Source organism: Fistularia commersonii, chromosome 35 (assembly GCF_037954325.1).
Source record: "Fistularia commersonii isolate RoL2024-O1a breed Wild chromosome 35, RoL_Fcom_v1.0, whole genome shotgun sequence".
NCBI lineage: Eukaryota > Metazoa > Chordata > Actinopteri > Syngnathiformes > Fistulariidae > Fistularia > Fistularia commersonii.
Genome location: NC_141318.1, coordinates 9,803,469 through 9,824,558, shown reverse-complemented (window position 1 = coordinate 9,824,558; position 21,090 = coordinate 9,803,469). Strand labels below are relative to the sequence as shown.

Genomic DNA, 21,090 nt, shown 5'->3' with positions numbered 1-21,090 from the left:
CAATTTTATTTAAGAAGTGGCAGTATCACAGCATATGTTGTACAACATGTATCTGTACAACAGCTCACTGATATTGGGTATTCTCTCCCCACGGTTAAAAGAGCATAGTTTCTACTTTTGTTTTCAGTTCAACTGACATTTGCCATTGTTCTAATGAGGAAGAAGAAGAAGAAGAAAAAGAAGAAGAAGAAGAAGAAGAAGAAGAAGAAGAAGAAGAAGAAGAAGAAGAAGAAGAAGAAGAAGAAGAAGAAGAAGAAGAAGAAGAAGAAGAAGAAGCCTTGAAATTGATGTTTTCAAGGATACTCTTACTTGCTGAGGAGCCAGGGAGGAAGGAGACTGGCTGAGAACCTCCACTGGGTCAGGGGACCCTTTGCAGTATAACTGGTTCTGACAGGAAGGCTGTAGACAGCAATCCGGGTCCATGCAGTCAGCCAGACCATCTGAAACACACACATACACACAGTTTCTTTTTTCAGATAGCGGACGTATTGGCAGCAGCGACAGACAGCTGAAGTGCAGTGAGATGTCGAGTGGATGATGGAAAGGTTACAGTTGGATCAAAAAAGGATGTAAAAGGGATAAGGATGAAGGGAGAGATGAACGACAAGAAGCAAATGAAGGATTAGGAGGCATTGAGGGATGTTGAAGGGATTAAGAGTAATTAACAACATGGGTAACAACTTGAACAGGGGAAAGTCATAGTAAGACAGAGATAGAAAGACATGATAACATTTGGTACAAATGGCAACATTTCCTCTTTTTGGGATGATGAACGGGGTAAATAGAAAATTCCCTCAATTTCTTTCGAACATGTAGGGAGAATAGTTTCATTGAAATATTTGTCTGAAATAATAAATTGGTCAGAGCTTAGAAATAATATAATCAGAAAGAGTGTTTATTCATTAACCATAACTGTTGAGAAGAATGATCTCGAGCTTGATTCGCTGCATCTCATACGTTATATTGATGGGTCAGAAAATGACCAGAACCAATAATCACTAGATACAGGATAATTAATTACCATCCTGTTACCCTTTTCCTGGTTTGGCATTCTGAACCTATTAAATGAGTCAGACCAAGTATATAAAAAGAAACAAAGAATGTAAATATAAATAAATTGATTGATTAAAAGAAACAAAACAAAAAAACATAATGTGTTTTAAAAAGTATGAAAAAAGTTTTTCATATTTTTCAATAAAATATGTTCTCAGATTGAAATTAACTGTTTATTTTAGTCTATACCAATTAAACAAAGCTGTTAAAATATTAATATTTTTTTTCTAGCGATCATTCCTCCAGTGTACCTCTGTGTTTAGCAGGTGATTAAATCCTTGCATCTTTAATCGGGTACTTTCTAATTAATGGCTTTCTTCCTTGTTAAAACGGCTGTTGATTCATCACTCTCCACTGTTAAGAGAATCATAATGTGCCAAACTTGTGTGATAACAAAAAGAGACAAAAAAATCAGAATAAAATATTAAGATCAAAACATGTCCAGGTCTTTATTACTACACAGAGCATTTTAGAGCGTTTTTTTGCAAGCACCTTTTTAATGATAACCCCACTAAAAGTATTTGAAAACTTCAATTTCTTTTTTCTCTACAATAGGCAAGGCAGCATGCTGTTAAAATAATTCTGTCCCAGGCTTCACGGCGCAGTGCCCCTTGCTGGGGAGGGTGGCCGAACATTACTTCTAGGTTGGAGAGACATCACAGGGAAACAGATGTGCTGCCGCCTCGAGAAGCCGGCGTGGATTCAGGCTTTGAAGCAGGAAGAAATAAATAAAGGGTCGGTGGATGGACAGAGTGGCCGGGGAAGGAATTAGGGAGGGTGGAGAGACAGATGGAAGGGATGGGAGCATAGAAGGAGGTATGTAAGGTAATAAAATCCTGGCTGCCATTTGTCTCTGTTAGTTTTTAAAAGCCAGTGGTACATCTGGTGAGCAGGCAATAGGGACCGTATTCCACGCACGTTTTATTTTTTTTTCTCTTGCACCTTTTCAACTATAGTTATTTGTTGTTATTTTTCACAATTTCCCCTCTGCTCTTAGGCCTCTATAAATTCATGAATTCTGTTTTAGGTTTAAAGTGTCCCCACTCCCACCTCTTTTACTTATGTATTTAAACATAGTTCATTTGCACTGCCACTTAAAGTTCTTTCCGCTGGCAAAGAGAATCTGTTGGTTCAAAATCCACCATAGATCTACTAATTCATGCGTAGTTTTCAGTCGGTAGGAGCCGAGTTGCTAGTTCATCATTTACATTACTGCTTTTCATTTCACAAAAAAGGAACTGAGTGCATGAAGTCATTGCTGTATTTTCCTTTAAGAGTTGAGACAAGGTTGAACGCCACCGCCTGCTAGCATCGCTGTTGACCTCAACTTTGGTCTCATCGCAACATCTGTCAAGCATAGTGCTAGCACTTCATCAAAACACATAAACGTACCGCCTTCGTTGTCTTTGCTATCGGTGCAGATGGTTTCCATGGCTACGTGACACCCAGCTCCCCTCCATCCCGATTGGCAGATGCAGTGCCAGCCGCTGGCCTCTAGGGTACAGCGCCCGTTGTTGTTGCAGAGACCTGGGCAACCCTCTGATCAGAGTTGGGGGGGGGGGAGAACATAGAGTTATAAGAGTCAAGGCAAAAGGGGGCAAGGGGGAGGTGTCACTGCTGGCCATCAGGGTGTGAAATAGGTTTCAACCAATATGCATTTTTGAAGGCTGGCAGTGATAGTTTTGCACTGTAGCTCCGGAAGATGTGAGCATATCCCTCTCATCTCTGAAAATAGCCCCCCACCTGACCACATTCCACCCCTCCACCCCTGTATAAGAAATGCAAGTCTATGGTGGGATGCGGGTGGAGGTCAGGCAACCAGGGTCATCACCTCAACCTTATCTCTTGGTTCGCACATCTGACAAAATAAAAACATGTTGACATGAAAGCGTGAAATTTTCATCACTTATCAGCATCTAGCATGGATTCTGATTGTTACGTTTGTGCAGGCAATTGTATTAATAAAATATAAAAGAAGAACAACTGTCATTTATCATCACTCTTTAGTAAATGTCAGGATTTTACCTGCCTTTATATTCAGCAATTCTTTTGTTGAGTTTTTATACCCATCATTATAACATCAAAAAAAAGGAAGACAATGAAAAGTACGGCCATTTTCGAGCTTGCCCAATTCTATGAGTTGAAGACTACCTCGGAAAAAGAAAAAAATGATCAATAAATAAAATCAGCATTTCAGATTATTGATGATTTCGCATGGCCTAAAACTAAAACTGTAAAATCTAAATAAAATTCAAAAAGAGCCAAAAATAATTTAAAAAAGCTTGGATCCCAAAAAACCAATGCAGGAATTAATCCAAATGAATCGTAAAGAAACACCCTCACTGTAGGGGAAACTGGAAGTCTACAATTATAATGTCCAGAAAGTGTGCTGTAACTGACCCAATCAAATTATATTTTTGAACTTTTGATTTAATTTAACAGCTAAAATGTGAAAACACTTGTCCTCAAAAACCCATATTGGTCATAACCTGATCTCCAACAAAAAAAATGGACTGAAGGACTGAGAGACAGATAAATAGACAGATAACATTACCAACATGTGAGCGACACAGACTGACAGACGTTGTAGTTTCACATGAACCACTAAAAGCAGCCCCAGTCAAAGGCCACTGTGGGCTGCACGGCTTCAATTACAAATTCTATTGAAAATACTGAGTTTTCATCTGGAAATGGGGAAGGATGTCACCGTTGTGCAATAAGATGATGGAGAATATGGCGCTGCGAAGCACAAACCAACATTTGCCCAAATTAGAAACAAAAATTAAACACCCAGCGGCCTGACAAAGACTGCAACATCACTATTTTGCTCTAGAAAATGGGGCTGGGCAATATGGAAGTAATTCACCACTACACATATCACTATTGTTTTTTTTTTTAATAAATCAAATTCAAATGTATTGCATCTTTTGGGGTATATGTGTGACATTTTGAGGGAAATCTGTATTATTCAATGTTTTTCCTGTATTTATAAATATATATGTATATATATATATATATATATACATATATTCTTTTTTTTCTTCTTTAAATCAGCAAGTTTGTGCAGATTATCGAATAATCTCCTGACAGTGTCTCAGTGTCTTTCCTGATTAAATCTGTATTAAAAATATCCACCATACAATATCTAAGCAAGACAATTATTAATGTATTTGGATATATTGCGCAGCCCCATTGAGACAAATGGTTTCCTTTGTCTTTCCCTCTTGAAGTGAATAAAAATAAATAAATAAAGGAAAACAAACAAAAAAAAAAAAAAAATCAGAGGTTAGAATCCATGTGAAAACACAACAGGTAGACAGAAACACACAAAGTATAGGGAGGACACGGTCTTCGGACTCATTTCCTCTGCAAAACTATACTTTATGCCTTTGTTTGACATTCCTTAATAACAGAAAGGACAGTGAGGCTAGCGATCAGATGCCCGATCAATAACAGTGAATATCAGAAACAAGCAAAGCCTTGCTGAAGAGACAGAATGGGGGATGACGGAAAGATGGAGGGGGGTTAGAAGGATGTGGCAATGGCAGAAGAGTGACAAAAGTGAGAAGACAGAGACAGCAGCTAAATTAACACATACATATTGAGATATATATTTATTTCAGGCTTCTGGATGCAAGACAAAACAGGTCAAACCTTGTGTGTGTGTGTGTGTGTGTGTGTGTGTGTGTGTGTGTGTGTGTGTGTGTGAGTGTGTGTGTGTGCATCTGCGTCTGTGCATGTGTGCATCATCATATGTGTCATCTTAAGTTATTCGTAGTGGCGATCAGAGACAGTAACAAAAAGATATGAAAAAGCAAAGAAAAAAAGAGTCACTTTAGTATGACAATGCAAAATAAGTCATGGAAAAGTCACATGAAGGACATAGAGAATATTCAATATAATTAAATTGAATCTAAATGAATAAAAAAATGAAAATCCAAAAGGTAAATTAAATCAAACAAAAGTTTTGAATATAACATGATGTGGTTGTATTTTGGGAAAGTACAAGGCCTTGGATTAAATCTTTGGCATGAATTACCTTTATATCCTGAGAATAGGAGAGGGCACGAGGAAGAGAGGGAGGAAAATTAGGGATAAAAAACGTAAATCGAACAAAAGCAGCACTGCCAAATATACTCTCTGTGATGGACAGATAGATGGAGACTGCAGCCAAAAAAGGGAAGGGGGTAGGCAAAAGGAAGGGAGGAGCTGGTGGGGTGGGGTCAGACAGAGCAGGAACCTAAACAGAATTATAATGAACTTCATTCACATCATTGTTGTCATTTCAGAAAACACATAAAAAGAAGGTTGGGGTGGGGAGCAATGTGCAGGTGGAAGAATAAAAACAGTTTCAAATCTTCTTGGATTAGAGATTGTGATTCAGCGGCTTCTCAGTAAATACAATGAATTTCAATGAGAAATATTATCAAGACTGCAGCGGAGGCAGGCCTCAGACAGCAGCTGTCTGTCGGAGCACACGGGTTGGGAGATTTTCTCTCCATAGCAAATCCAGAAAATATTACGTGGATGCAAACGGTGTGAGTGAGGTTGGGATGGTGCAATTGGAACTTTCACGTTAGTGGTGCACAAAAACCTTGCTATGCAATAAAATAAAATTAGGAAAAAAAAAACATGCATAGTTAAGGAGCCATTCATATTTTTGGTAAGCAAAATGATATCACTAAAAAAAACATAGTTTGAAGAATAAACACATACACCACAATTGCCTAAATAATAGATAAACAAATAAATAAGGAAAGAAACGTATTTACTTATTTGCATTTTTCTCCAAAATGACACAAAAGTCTGACTTTTGGTTTATTAAGGACTTATTTCCCCTAAACTTGATTTCAGATGGACAGGGCCGATCAGGAGTGGTGACGCCATCAACTGTTTGACAAAGCTCTGTTATGACCGGTCCTTGTTTTGGGACTGTATGTTTGTCGTACTGAATCAATATGTAAGTACTATTTTTCTTAGTATAATGCACTTCCAAAATTGTGACTTTTATCATCATTTTACCATCAGTAGAGCTTTTTATTTTTGCTAATTGTCCTCAAAAGTCATTTTTGTATTTTAAGAAAAAATAATGATAACCATGAAAAATTACAAACTTTTACCCCAATTTTCAGTGTGTTTTTTTTAATCACTTTCATTCTCAAAATACTATGTATTTCACAAAATTAAGCAAGAGCTATTATGTGGAAACTCAAGGCCCTCCATTCTCAAACACTTGGAATTGAGTTCTTTAACTGTTAAAGAAGAGTAATGATTTATGATATTATTGATAATTTTATCAAAAGGACATGTCAGTCATTTGTTCTTGTCTGCCAGTTTTTCAAATTGTACTAATTATTCTTACATCTTTGGTATAAAAAAAAACAACAAAATAAAACGCTTTTTTTTTTCTGCAATTTTGCAATCATTTTCATTTAGGGCTATCAGAAATGTCTCTCCTTCATAGATACATAGATCTTAATTCTGCATTTACTGCTGTCTTTGTAATACATGTGAAAGAGTGAATATGTGACTGATTGAAGTGCCTTCCAGTGTGATTGGCCATCACGTCTGTGGCTAAGATGTTAATCCCCAACTACTGAGCTTGAACATTTTATATTTTTTCTTTCACTTTTTGAATTTCTCCCGTCGAAAGATGCACAAAGAGGCTTTAAAAATGACTTCATATTGTCAGAGTGCAAAAGCACAATTCAACCGATGTCCAGTCCAACATGACATGTGAGTGATAGCCTCAGAAGGGAAGCTGAACATGTTAGATTACACTTTTTGGACACGCGTGGGCGGGATAGGAGAGAAAGGTGGAGAGAAAATTGAGCTGAGGAATCAAGATTTCATGCGCTGCATTGGAAAATGATGTTATTTTTGACTAAGTGACTTACAGTAGCCAATACTTTGGCTTAGGGTGTCACCCATTCTGTGGCTAATAGGAAACCAAGAACTGTTTACATTTTTGTATTATTTTTATTATTTTTATGATCATTAGTATTATTCTATTAGCATTGTCATATCATTATTTTTATCCTTATGTTTTTATAACATAAGTTTGGCTCTGAATTAACATATTTACCTTATGAAGCTGGAATGCGAAGGCCAGCAATCCTTCCTCTCAACCTCATCCTTCAAAGTCCATCCAATACAAAGGCTGGGTTTTACCACCGAGAGAGCCAAAACCAACATTAGTGAGATCCTACAAAGATGACTATAGCATGGAACTGATTTCACGCTCAGAGGTGAGCTGTTTGCAGAAAGACCAGCAGGTGGGAGTTGATGTCTGGAATAACATTTCAAGAACAGTCGGGAGTGTTTCTGATGTCGTCACTAAATGACGCCCAACTGAACGGATTCATGTTTTTGAACCTTATCGTACTTTTCTCTCCCTCTGTCACACATGCGAGACTAATGGCTGTGCAGTTATTCGTGGTTTATAAGATGAACCACTAAGGATTAACAGAATGCCATCAGTTTGGTCAGACCACAGGCATATTTCCACATCTTGGACAATAAACTTGAAAATGACAATGAACAATAAAAAAAATACAAATAGTTGATAATAATAATTCTGAATATGATCATGATTTATTTTTTTAGTTGGGCTTGAGTCATGCTTTTCAGTTTCGATATGTTTTTTTTTTTTTTAATTACGCATGCAGAGAAAAATGTAAAGCAGGGAAAAGGCCTGATATAAAAAATGTACACTGTAAAGCACTTTTAAAGGGTTTTTGTTAGCAGAGTGAAAAGCTGTAGAGGTTTCCTACCACCCCAAAGTTTGAGCTGAAGACAAAACTCCACATGTTGGCGATATCTTGCAGATCATGCTGCCATCACTGTTATGGCTATGGTATAAATCCTCTGCCAAAACAAAAATTCTATTCAAATACAAGAGGGAACAGCTCCAGACAGGGAGGAGAGTGGTCAAGATGTACTGTACGGTGCAAGAACGTTTTGGGGCCTACTTACATTTTGGTTTCAAGTTCAGTTCAATACATTTGCCCAAGTGAATGTTCCAGGTGTGGATACTAGGGTGAGTCAAAACTACTAGTCTTTCTTTTTTCAATTAGCTATGGGTGAGTGAGGTGCCACAGCCCAAGGTGAACGGCTCCCTGCTTTCACTGGTCTTAATAAAAATAGCCTTTTTGGGAATAATTTGTATCCTCTCAGAGTTTGTTCTGGCTGCGTTGGCCTGTCTGAGATATATCCGATGCATTAAAGTGGACAGTGGTAACTGCTTCTATCCTGGCAGGTGTTGAGATGAGAGCCAAAATTATATTGTTTATTATATTACAATGTTTAGAATTCAAAATCTGCCGCATTTTTCCATCTGAGGGATTATCAGGAAAGAAAACGTTATGCTCTTCCACTTTTCAGTAATACACATATATTACACAAGTATATAAATAGCTGAGTTTTAACATCTTGATCACTAATCTGTGAAAGACCTACAAAAGGAAAGTAGTACTGTAATCTTTTTAAGTAGATCCAGTGACTTCTTTTAGCACAGTAAATAACCTATTTATATGGGAACAATAAGTCAAAGTTAAGTTGAGATACATTTGATGGAGAGAGCTCAAAATATGTTGTCCGAATGTCAGTACTCAAGGTTAAAAAGGGCTAACGAAGCAGCTATTTCTTGTCTCCTTCATGAACAAATCGCATCCTTCCGAAGACTGAGTCATACATTGGACCTCTTGAACCTCATCACCTTGTTACGATAAAAGCTTTTTGCCCATTCCCACTCTGAGACGCTCTGAGACATATTTTCCCGAGCCGTAACCTACGTCTCATTACAATGACATTTGGAGTCACTGAAATCTTAAAAATGTAGGCAAAAATACTGTGAGAAAACAATTGAAAAAAACTGGTCCTGCCAATTGTTCTTGACAGTATCAAAGAGGATTACAAACAAATGCAAAAATCGCTACAGAGGAACCCAGAGATAATACACAAACAAAGTTAAATAAAATTGCATAGAATCATAAATACACCTGGTGTTTACCCGCCAACTGTCAGGTGCAGGGGAGTTAAGACAGTACACATATTGACGAAAATAGGCAATGTTAAAATCCAGAGAGCAACACAATCATGTATTTTAAGCTTGCAAAATGATAGAGGGATGAGAGAAGAATGTTTATATAAATACAACCGGTATTCAATTATTAGGTACACCCACCATAAACTTTCAAAAAGGATTGTCACTGCGTTTTGGTTGAATTTGGTTATAACATGCTGATTCACACTGCAATCTGTGGGAGGTGTTCCTAATATTTCGACTGCATATACCTAATACTTGAATGTGAAAAGACTGAATGATTGAGGAAGTCACAGCTCCACTGTACATGAGAATTCAAAAAAGCAAAGGGTGAACGCAAAGAGCCGAAAGCTAATGATTGGGGGAAAGAAGGGGTTGAAGGAAAAAAAAAAAGAAGAAAGTACAGTACCTTTTACTCTAATATCCGGATTGTGAGCTTTAAGGTGGGAAGAGAAAAGGATACAGATAGAGAGAGAGACAGACAGAGATGTTAAGTCCAGAAATAAAGGTGCTTAAAAAAAGATCCGTCTGTGATTCATCAAGCAAGTGAATAAAAAGGCAGACGTAGGGAGAAATTGAATGAGGTGCAAATAGCGGATATAGAAAGGATCCAAATAGTCAATTATAGTGCGAAATGTCCTTAAAACCAGCAGAGGTTTTAAGGAACCTTAAGGTTTTAAGGTTTTAAGGCATGTTTTACCATCATTTGCTCTGCAAACATGTGATTGGTGACTGAACCCTGCAAAGGGCTACGGTAGAAAAACAGCCAGTTAATGAATGTGGAAAGCCTCCACGGTGAGGTCACACTTTCCGCCATGAGATGAGATGGGAGGACTGAGGAACGGCGCCTCTCCTCCGCCGCACAATCTGTCTAAACAAACAAGCTGTTTGTTGAACAAGCTCTCCAAACAGAGTCCTCCTCAGCTCTCGGTCTGTGCAGTCTCGGGGTCGCCCTGCACATTGTGTGTGTGTTGAAGTGACAATTATTGAAGTTAATTTTTGGATTTTTGATGGTGAAACTTTAGCCGGCTGCCTTTTTGACAACGAATGGCTTTTTAAGTCAAGGGCTCACCTGTGACTGAAGACTCGCTGCTTAACTTCTACGGCAGCATGTACTTTCTTGCTTAAGAGGAGAGCACTGAGTGATGACATATTTTTTAAAAAGAGCTTCACTAGTCCTTTTCCCAAGTTTGCAAAAGAAACAGTTGTGTTTTTTGGGATGTGCTTGTACTAAGGGTTCATCATTACAAAAGTGGCTCCTATTAAGGCCTTATTAGATGCTCATTGTGATTACAACATGACATTAAAGCAAAGGAGATATGAAAAAAAAAAAATATTTTGGTGGATATTTGACTTCGTCCTATCCCTGGTTTACATATCACCCTGATCCCCAGTGCTGCATTTGCACCAACAGGGTTGGATCAAATTCAGCGAGGAGGCCTCAGCAGTTACTCTTCCACACTGACTTATTGATGTGATCCATTTCCTTGAGTTTTTTGTTTTTGTTTGCTTCTGTTATACTAAAGGCACTTGTGTCCCAGAACCATTTCAGCTTCTGACCTTTTAAATTGTTTTTCAACATGAACTGTGCATTGTTGTTTTGCATCACCTGACTGAAAGCTGAAGGTGAAAAGCAGCATTAACAGTTCAGTGAGCAGATGCCAGGAACAGGCAACATTTCTTATTCCTGCGCTTTTGCGTGTGCATACACATACCTACCCGTCAGAAATGCTGAGAGCCAATAACAGAAATAATACTGTTATAGAGTACCTCTCCTTTAACCATGTAAAACACTTCACACTATTGCACTATGCCCACTGGCATTGTCCAAGAGGGAAACAGACTTGCTTGAATTCCATCACCTCCTCACTTTGTTCCCCTCATCCTCTGTTTGGCCTCGCTGTGTCCTTTATCATAGCCACTTTCAGTGCTATCAGCAGGTCCCCGGCATAAATAGTTTGATGGTGGAGTCGCAAAGACATTCAATGATCAGAAAGCAAGAATTAAAATCAGCAGAATAGCTGATTTAATGAGGATGGTACTGAAATAAGATGCTTTTGGTCAAGTTGAGACAAGCAGAACATTATTCAAGGGAAATTAGAGGTCAAACATGTGAAGGTGTGTTCATGTTGAAGGATAATACCCACGCAGAGGAGTTAATAACTAGTTCAACCCACAGCAAGTGCTCAAAAAAAGTTTGTACTTTCTTGAGTGGGGAATATGAAGCACTAACTCAGCAATGTCAACAGCTCAGCAATAAAGTGTTCCCTTCCCCTTGGTCTCGTCCAAATCTTCAGTGTTGTGTTTATCAGTCGGCAAGATCACAGAATTCCTACATGTTCGTGTGTGTGTTTGTGTATGTGTCATACACTCACCGATATTGCAGTGCTCTCCGGTCCATCCCTGGTCACACTCACACTTTCCTTCCTTACACACTCCGTTCTTGCTGCACAGTGGGTGGCAGGCCTTCTGGTCACAAACAGTGCCTGTCCAGCCTTCCTCGCAGCGGCACAGACCGCCGTAACACACGCCGTGGCTGCCACAGTCCACCTCACACACCTCTGTTTGGGACGGAGACATTGTGATTGAGCAATTGCAGAAGTGGAATAATGGGAGATGAATGATGGCTGTTTATTTTGTTGCATTGTTATAGTTTTGCAATAAATTGTGACTTGTACAGAATGATAGGCAATTGAAAGAAGAATATCCATCCACCCATCCATCTATCTATCCATCATCTGCCACCTATCCTGCACTCAGGGTCGCGGGGCATGCTGGAGCCTATCCTAGGTGTCATCGAGTGAGAGTCGGGGCACACTCTGGACTGGTCGACAATCAATGTCAGGGGCACATATACAGACAGAAAACCATTCACTCAGGCACTCAATCGGGACAATTTTTCCAATTAACTGCCTGCACATTTTTGGACCGTGGGAGGAAACGAGAGAACCCAGAGGAAACGCCCACAGACAAATGGAGAACACGCAAACTCCACACAGAAAGGTCCCCTTGTCAGAATTTAACCAGGGTCCTTAGTGCTGTGAGGCCGAAGCACTAACCACTGTGCCATTGTACAGGAATATCACCACTGATAAGTTATTATTGTTTTTTTCTTTGCATTATCAATATGTTGAGTAGAAGACTACTCAGCAGTTCAATGGATTTACATTTTTATAAAACTCCACCAACAAGCAGAGCACCTCTGAATAAAATTGCATTTTATTGTAATTCTCATCATGCCCTTTTTCTTGAAACTTTTTATCATGTTGAAGTGACCATATATATGACTCAAAAACTGAATTAGCACAGTTTGGATTGTTATGCAAACCTAGTGTATATACAGTAAATATTATGATAAGGAATTATTTAATTTAATGTACTTATTTATTAAGACATTACCCAAATAATAGATATTGAAAGGCCCATTTCAACTAATTAAACTGAACAGGAATCTGAAAACACAAACACATACAATAATAAAACAGCTTATTCACTTGCTTGTGAAAAATCTATGCCATCATGTCACCTTACAGTGACTGTGTATTTCATGTATTCTGTTTTCAGTGTCAAAGCAGTGGTTGATCTCAGCACTAATCTTCACTGAGGAGCCTTTGGTGAAAAAAGCTTAAATATTCTTTTGCCCGTAGTGTAGCCTGTTGCCTGGGCTCCATCTATCAGAATTAATTTGCCCAGTCAACCAAAGTCTATCCCTTCATTTGATTTGTCCCATTTACTTTTCTAAAATAAATCCACTTTACATTCCTATCTGCAGGGGAGCTGCTCATTTGATCTTTTTTTTCTGCAATCCGTCAGCGTCGTGTTTGACACCAATACACTCATCTTTAACGCATTTTTTGTACTTTTGTTTCCTCTCAAGGTTTCGCAATACACCTCGCCAAAGAAGCAGCGTCTCGGGGGCCTTCAGCCTGCAAATCAATATATAATATCCTCTATTTTCTTCGGTCTGATTTGCCATTAGAGGCGTCTGCATCAATTACAAATGGAGTACAGAGAAACATGGACGGCTGGTGTGGTTTTCACAATTAATGCTCAAAAGGTCACGCCGTCAGATTATATTTCAGCTGGAAAAACCGAATGGAGACACTAATGCAACCAGCAGACACAAGCGGGCTTCCAGTTCTGCCATCCAGCACTGCGGAGCATCAGAAATTCATAAACGCCTATCAATCAATCAGGATTTTTGTGTGCATCACATTTCGCAGTAAACCGGCAAAACAATGTACTTTGCACAAAAAAAACCAAACAAAAAAAAAACAATGGGCCGCCCACATGCACCCACATGTTGTATTGAACAACAAGAGTGGCACTCATTAAAAACAGGAACTCATTAAGGGTGAGGAAACACTGGAGGCAGGATAAAAAATAATTTAAAACAAAGGCAGAAAGAAAGCAACAGTACACAACTTTAAATTAATCCAACTCCTAAATCCCAGCTGTAGATAAAACAGGAGGAGTGATTAAAATGAAGTAAAATGCTAAACCAGAGGATATATGTTGTAGTAAGCAACAATTAAAAATGGCTGTGGAAATATCATGTAATGATAAAAAAATACAAACTAGAAATCTGTGTAAAAATCAAAATGAGTTTGAACTGCGACCATTACATGACACATCAATCAATTAAAATTGTGGAATCTCATCTGTCAATCAAAATAAGGAAGAGACCACTGGCGTTGTGCGAAGAAATTATGAGACAATTAAGTAGAACAGTAAAGTAATCAGCATTGTGCTAAACACAGTCAAACTAATAATTCTATCTTTGATTATTGTGGGGTTGAACATCATCTGATTCAGAAATATTGATTGCTTTTGCTACTTTACCTTTTTTAAAGCAATCTTGTAAAATTAACGATTAATTTCCGAATACAAATTGTGATCGTAAATTCTATTTGTAGTAACGGCATATGTAAAACAATTATTATAAAAGAAAAAAAGAATCCTACAAACTGGAGCTTAAGTTACTATGATGCCACCGACTGAAAAACAAACAATTAAAAGAATGATGACAAATTCACTCCAAAGTCCTTAAATATCAACATGAAACTTCCTATAGATCAGTGACTGCTTTACAATAAGTTAAAACGTAATAATAATGAGTCTGATAATGATAATATTTCTGAAAATGCAGGAGAAATCCCCTCAAAGTTAGCAGAAATCACCAGAAAATTTCCAAGTTATATCCTTTAAATGAAGGAGGCGCTTCATCAGACCGGGAGTGTTGACTGACTCGCTTGAGATGAGGAAACAAAGGCAGCATCTCATTATACCGGAATGATAAGACATACTAATAATCTGAATTAGAGAGTAATTGTGGCCGAAACCAACAAGCTGTCAGACAACATCAGAGTTTAAATTTATAGCTATCGGCAGTGATGGCAATGTGAGATGCCGTGTTCAGCATGTCACCAAAGTGGTGGGCAGGGGAGGAGGGGAAGGAGGCCCGGGAAACAGCGGCGACTCAGGCGGCACTAATTCTCCCCTCAGCTGTAATGACTCTCCAGGCAAGTGGATGGAATATAAATGAGAAAATCAATTAAGAGCTGAGCTTCATCTACAATGCCTGTCCTTAATTCACTCGTTAGTGAGTGTTTGTTTGGTGTGTATCACTGTTTTAGACTAACGATTAAATAAATAAATAAATAAATAAATAAATAAATAGCTTTGTCCAAGAAACTCAAAGTGTCAAGACCTCAACTGAACAAAAGCATTTTACATTTAATTACGTCTTTGTGTTTATCAAAGCGATTCTTAATGTGACAATCAGCAAACACGACACTCAGCGCTGACACTGAAGCACAGACGCAAATGCGCACGGCGATGCCCCTTCCCTCTCATGTTTGTTTTTAAATCAAGCCATCTGTTACTAATTCCTCCTTCACCTTTTTTTTTCCTTTCCTGCATCAACGCTGTCACTTATTCCGCAATTCCTGTTTATCCAACCCTCTTCATCTAGCTAAAACACCAGCAGCAATTGTAACACTGCAAACTGTCTCTGAGGTAGAAATGTTTTCTTTTTGTTTGACAACTAAATGATATGTAAGATAATTAAGGGTGTTGATTAAAAATAGAGGTCGGAAAAGCGTGTTTTAGCATATGTAAATATAAATTAATATATTTTCTCTATTTTGATTAATTTTTATGACAAAAAAAAAAAACAAAAGGTAAAAAAAAAAAACAGTTGTCCATATTCAATCCATCACCATCCATCACCAATTCATCACCATGCTGTCAACATGTAGTTGACAGCATGGTGGCCAATATCAAGTCATAAATGAAATACTTTGAGATCTTTTCATTATGGAACCCTCACAGTGATCTTTCAAGGATTTCAAGCAAATATAGCCAGATAGCTGTTCATCTGCTTTGACATCCTGAGCTTACTGTCACTGTTGCCCGGAGTTTTTTTTGTTTGCATTTTCTGCAAACACCAGCTTTAAGTCCTCCTGATACCATAATACTCTGATTTTAGCATTGCTACATTGGCTGCCAGGTGCTTTCAGAATTGATTTACAGATGTTGCGGATTTCCCTGAAGTCTTCTTATGGCTGAGCCCTCAGCTGTGTCATTGACCCAGCACTTCCTCACAAGTTCATACTGACATCCTCAGGCAAAGTCTCTCATGACAGGCTCCTTGCTGATGTGAACACTGTTTAAGCGACACTTAAACAAAACACTTAAAACAAAAACATTTAATAAATTGGAAAAAAAAAAATATATATATATAAAATATTGAAACTGATAACATTATGCATATTTCTCTTCAATCCAAAATACAAAGAACTGCCCGTACAATTTGAAGTTAATTATTATTATCATTACATCATTACATATTTTAATCATGTCATTTTATCCATGGATTTTATCCCTTTTCTTACTGTAAGATGTAATCTTTGGACTATCCATTTAATTATTTGTGCCTTCAGACCATCCCCATATTAGGATGGTGATTTTATTTAATTTTATGTGTATTTACAATTTTGTGTTCTTCTTCTTTTCCCGTCAGGGGTCGCCACAGCGAGTCAACCTTCTCCATCTAACCCTATTCTCTGTATCTTCCTCTCTCACACCAGCTACCTTCATATCCTCTCTCACTTCGTCCATAAATCTTCTCTTTGGTCTTCCTCGAGACCTATTGCCTGGCAGCTCCAATTCCAGCATCAGTCTACCAATATATTCACTATCTCTTCTCTGTACATGACCGAACCATCTCAGTCTGGCTTCTCTGACCTTCTCTCCAAAACATCGAACATGTGCCGTCCCTCTGATAGACTCATTCCTGATCCTATCCATCCTGGTCAGTCCCAAAGAGAACCTCAACATCTTCATCTCTGCCACCTCTAGTTCTGTCTGCTGTCTTTTGGTCATTGGAACAGTTTCTAGTCCATACATCATCGCTGGTCTCACCACTGTCTTGTACACCTTTCCTTTTATTCTGGCCGATAGTCTTCTATCACATAGTACCCCTGACACTTTTCTCCACCCATTCCAACCTGCTTGGACCCGTCTCTTCACCTCTTTTCCGCACTCTCCGTTGCTCTGGACTGTTGACCCTAAGTACCTGAAATCCTCCAGCTTCTTGATCTCCACTCCCTGTAGCCTCACCGCTCCACCCGAGTTCCTCTCGTTCACACACATATATTCTGTCTTGCTGCGACTAACTTTCATTCCTCTCCTTTCCAGAGCATACCTCCACCTCTCTAGATTTTCCTCTACCTGTTGTCTGCTCCCACTACAGATCACAATGTCATCAGCAAACATCATGGTCCATGGGGATTCCTGTCTAACCTCATCTGTAAGCCTATCCATCACCATTGTAAACAAGAAGGGGCTCAGAGCTGATCCCTGATGGAGTCCCACCTCCACCTTGAACTTCTCTGTTACCCCTACAGCACACCATACCAGTGTCTCACAGCTAGCATACATGTCCTGCACCAGTCTAACATACTTCTCTGCCACTCCAGACTCCCTCATACAATACCAGAGCTCCTCTCTTGGCACCCTGTAATATGCTTTTTCTAGGTCTACAAAAACACAATGCAACTCCCTCTGGCCTTCTCTGTACTTTTCTATTAGCATTCTCAACGCAAATACTGCATCTGTAGTACTCTTCCTAGGCATGAAGCCATACTGCTGTTCACAAATGCTGACTTCTGCTCTCAGTCTAGTTTCCACTACTCTTTCCCATAACTTCATTGTATGGCTCATCAACTTTATCCCTCTGTAGTTGCCACAATTCTGCACATCCCCTTTATTCTTAAAAATAGGCACCATCACACTTTGTCTCCATTCTTCAGGCATCTTCTCACTCTCGAAGATCCTGTTGAATAATCTAGTCAGGAAATCTACCGCTGCCTCTCCTAGACACTTCCACACCTCCACAGGTAGATCATCAGGACCAACTGCTTTTCCACTCTTCATCCTCTTCAATGCCTTCCTCACTTCACTTTTACTAATTTTTGCTACCTTGTGGTCTACAATAATCACCTCTTCTACCCTTGCCTCTCTTTCATTTTCCACATTCATCAGCTCTTCAAAGTGCTCTTTCCATCTTCCCGTCACTCTTCTAGCATCTGTCAATACATTTCCCTCTCTGTCCTTAATCACCCGGACCTGTTGGACATCCTTTCCATCTTTATCTCTCTGTTTCGCCAACCTGTATAGATCATTCTCACCCTCCTTACTATCCAACCGAGCATACAAGTCATCATAAGCCCTTTGTTTTGCCTTTGCTACCTCTATCTTTACCTTTCGCCGCATCTCCCTGAACTCCTGTCTGTTCTCTTCAGTCCTCTCAGTATCCCACATTAACATAACATTTGTGTTATGTACCATTTTTTCCTGACTTCATGATGCTATCTATCTATCTATCTATCTATCTATCTATCTATCTATCTATCTATCTATCTATCTATCTATCTATCTATCTATCTATCTATCTATCTATCTATCTATCTATCTATCTATCTATCTATCTATCTATCTATCTATCTATCTATCTATTTAGTGAATCTAGTCAATCTGTACTATCCTGACAGTCTAGGGCTTGTTGTCATGTACATAATAAATTATAATAATCATAAATCATAATAAATAATTACAGAAACAAACCTAAAGAACAGTCTGGTCCGGTCCAGTTCTGGTCACAGGTACAGGTGCTTGTCTCTGCATTGTAAGTACCATGACCTGAGCACTGATCCGGGCACATGGCCTTGGTGATCTCGCAGCTGGCGCCGCCCCACCCTGGCTGACAGTGACACTCGCCGTGGATACACACGCCGTGGCCCGAACAACTGGGGTCAATGCAGTCAGCTGTAGACGGAGGAGCGAAAAACCAACAAATTGCTGTTTGTAAAATTGCAGTATCAGTATAGTGTTATACAGAACATAAATGTGTGATACATAAACAAAAAAACACAATCAAAAACATAATTGGGTGCTTATGTGTATTATAATCATTTCGTCCTTATTATTATTGTTATTGTTTAACAGTCCTTATTTTTAAAGGCGGCGCACTGGTTAGCGCTTCTGCTTCACAGCAAGACTCGATTCATACAGAGGACTTTTACGTGTGGAGTTTGCATGATCTCCACATGTCTGTGTGGGTTTCCTCCGAGTTCTCCAGTTTCTTCCCACAGTCCAAATACAGGCAGCAAACTAATTGAAAAGATTAGGAACATTGCTCAGATGTGTGAATTAGAGAGTGAATGGTTGTCTGTCTGTATATGTGCCCCTGTGATTGACAGGCAATCATTCCAGGGTGTACCCTGCATCTCGCCTGATGGCAGCTGAGATGGGCTCCAGTATCCCCTATGACCCTAAGTAGGATAAGCAGTAGGCAGTGGATGGATGGATTTCTTTTTTATGAACTTTCAATATAATCTATTAAATGGCTTACTTTTCAAGAAATAAGTAAGGAAAATAATGTTAAATTTAGCCAGACATAAAATGACAATCACCAAAGCAAAGATTAAAAAGAACTTTTATCATCTTATCAAAAATTTTATTATTTTTCATTTAAAACTCAATTATTGTTTCTTATTCTTTGGACCAAAAATGAATTTTAATCATGAAGGACTACAGGACTACATATTTTATTTTATTTTATTTTATTTTATTTTATTTTGTTGTCTTTCCTTTTCTTTTCTCTTATTCATTCATTATCTATACTGATTATTCTGTATTCAGGGTTGGGGGTGGGGTGGAGGGGTTAGGGACTGGAGCCTATCCCAGCTTTCATTGGCAGAAGATGCAATACACCCTGGACCAGTTGCCAGTTCATTACAGAGCCACATATAGAGACATACAACCATTCCCTTTCTTGTCACGTGTCTTGGGTCTTGAAAGAAACTCCTGCATGTTTTCAGACAGAGGAAGGAAACCCATGCAGACATTGGTTGTAATTGAACCAGGAACCATCTTGCAGTGAGGCAGGGGCCCACACCACTGCACCATTATTTTATTTCTATTTTGTTTGTGTGTGTGTGTGTGTGTGTGTGTGGGTGTGTGTGTGTGTGTGTGTGTGTGTGTGTGTGTGTGTGTGTGTGTGTGTGTGTGTGTGTGTGTGCCTCCATATCATTGAGGGATGATTGTCTGAACTTCGTTCCAAACTTATGCAGGAGCCACAATGTTTCTCTCACGCATCATAGAGCATTACAGTTCAACATAAAATGTCATTTCAAGAAGTGGCTGTGTGTCAGCATCAATAATGAGAGGTTTTATAAAATGCAAAACCAGTGGGGATCCTGTGTGTCCATTTTACTGGCTTGGATTAACATTGTTTCTGACACATAGCTCTACCAGATGTCATGGGAACCACTGCGTAATGCGTTGCTAAGGGGTCGTTGTCACTTTATGTGTTTCTGAGGTCAGACTATTGCTAGACACTAGAAGGGAAAGTCAAAAGAGAGACTGAGAGAGAGAAACGTCATCTTTTTCCAAGCAGCTTTCATAATTATTAGCATCTATAAAAACACTTAGAGCGAGAAGGTATTTCTATGATATTCTCATGGGCTGCTGATCCTGCTGAGAGGCTAAACACTGCACACTTTGGATATGTTTTTCAGTTTGGTAGTGCAAGATTCTAGTAGGAAAAAAAAACACAGCCGGCCGTTTACAGTAATGCTAACACCGGCCAATTTCAGGTGGGGAGCAAAAATAAGCCCCAGGCCATGTTCAAAAATCAGTCTGAAGGGGGGGAATGTGTCTCCCTAACAAAATAAGATTGAGATTTTAAGCTTTTTATATATTTTGTTACATGGGAAATGTTGGTGTCCTTAATAAAGTAGCTGGAATATCTAAGATGTAAAGTGACTTACAGATGCATGGAGTTTACATTAATGTTCCTTTAAACTCCTAAGATCCAAGTTTCCCCCGACCTCCATTGTGCTACGTGTTCCATGTTGAAATTTGTGAAAATTCCAATCAACATTTTGTCTGTATGTTTGATTTCTGGTCCACTTTGAAAAAGTTGGTTAACATTCCTTTCAATTTGTCTCTAAAAATGTAAATGGGCAAAGCGGTATAAAACATAATTTGGCAAATTTACCAGCTCTAAATGGAATTTACACACACACACACACACACACACACACACACACACACACACACACACACACACACACACACACACCTATCTATCTATCTATCTATCTATCTATCTATCTATCTATCTATCTATCTATCTATCTATCTATCTATCTATCTATCTATCTATCTATCTATCTATCTATCTATCTACCTATCTATCTATCTATCTATCTATCTATCTATCTATCTCATTGTATATTTGTTCTGAGTTGCGGTACCACATTGTTTATGTTTGTAATTCTACAGTGACTACATAGACCACTTTAAGATATAAAGGTTTAAAAAGATGCAGAAAAAGCTGCGGGCAAGTCAAAAGCTCCAGCCCAGCTTGAGGCTCGACAATACTAAAAATAATGAAATGTCCTATGGTGTCAATGTCTTTATTT

The 21,090-nt window shown here is 38.7% G+C and overlaps 1 protein-coding gene across 6 annotated transcripts in view; it reads right to left on the bottom strand.

The window, feature by feature from the left end:
- The window catches only part of tenm3 (teneurin transmembrane protein 3), a 366,691-nt gene that overhangs the window by 81,935 nt on the left and 263,666 nt on the right, over positions 1 to 21,090 (bottom strand). For 4 of the 6 annotated variants that reach the window (XM_086142740.1, XM_086142745.1, XM_086142739.1 and 1 more), the window contains 5 exons: positions 18,227 to 18,427; positions 11,473 to 11,658; positions 9,507 to 9,533; positions 2,446 to 2,592; positions 310 to 440 (listed from right to left, as the gene is read on the bottom strand). In XM_086142740.1, the coding sequence (XP_085998866.1) occupies positions 310 to 440; positions 2,446 to 2,592; positions 9,507 to 9,533; positions 11,473 to 11,658; positions 18,227 to 18,427 (692 nt within the window). The remainder of the gene's footprint in view (positions 1 to 309; positions 441 to 2,445; positions 2,593 to 9,506; positions 9,534 to 11,472; positions 11,659 to 18,226; positions 18,428 to 21,090) is intronic. The other 2 variants (XM_086142742.1, XM_086142743.1) reach the window with 1 other exon arrangement.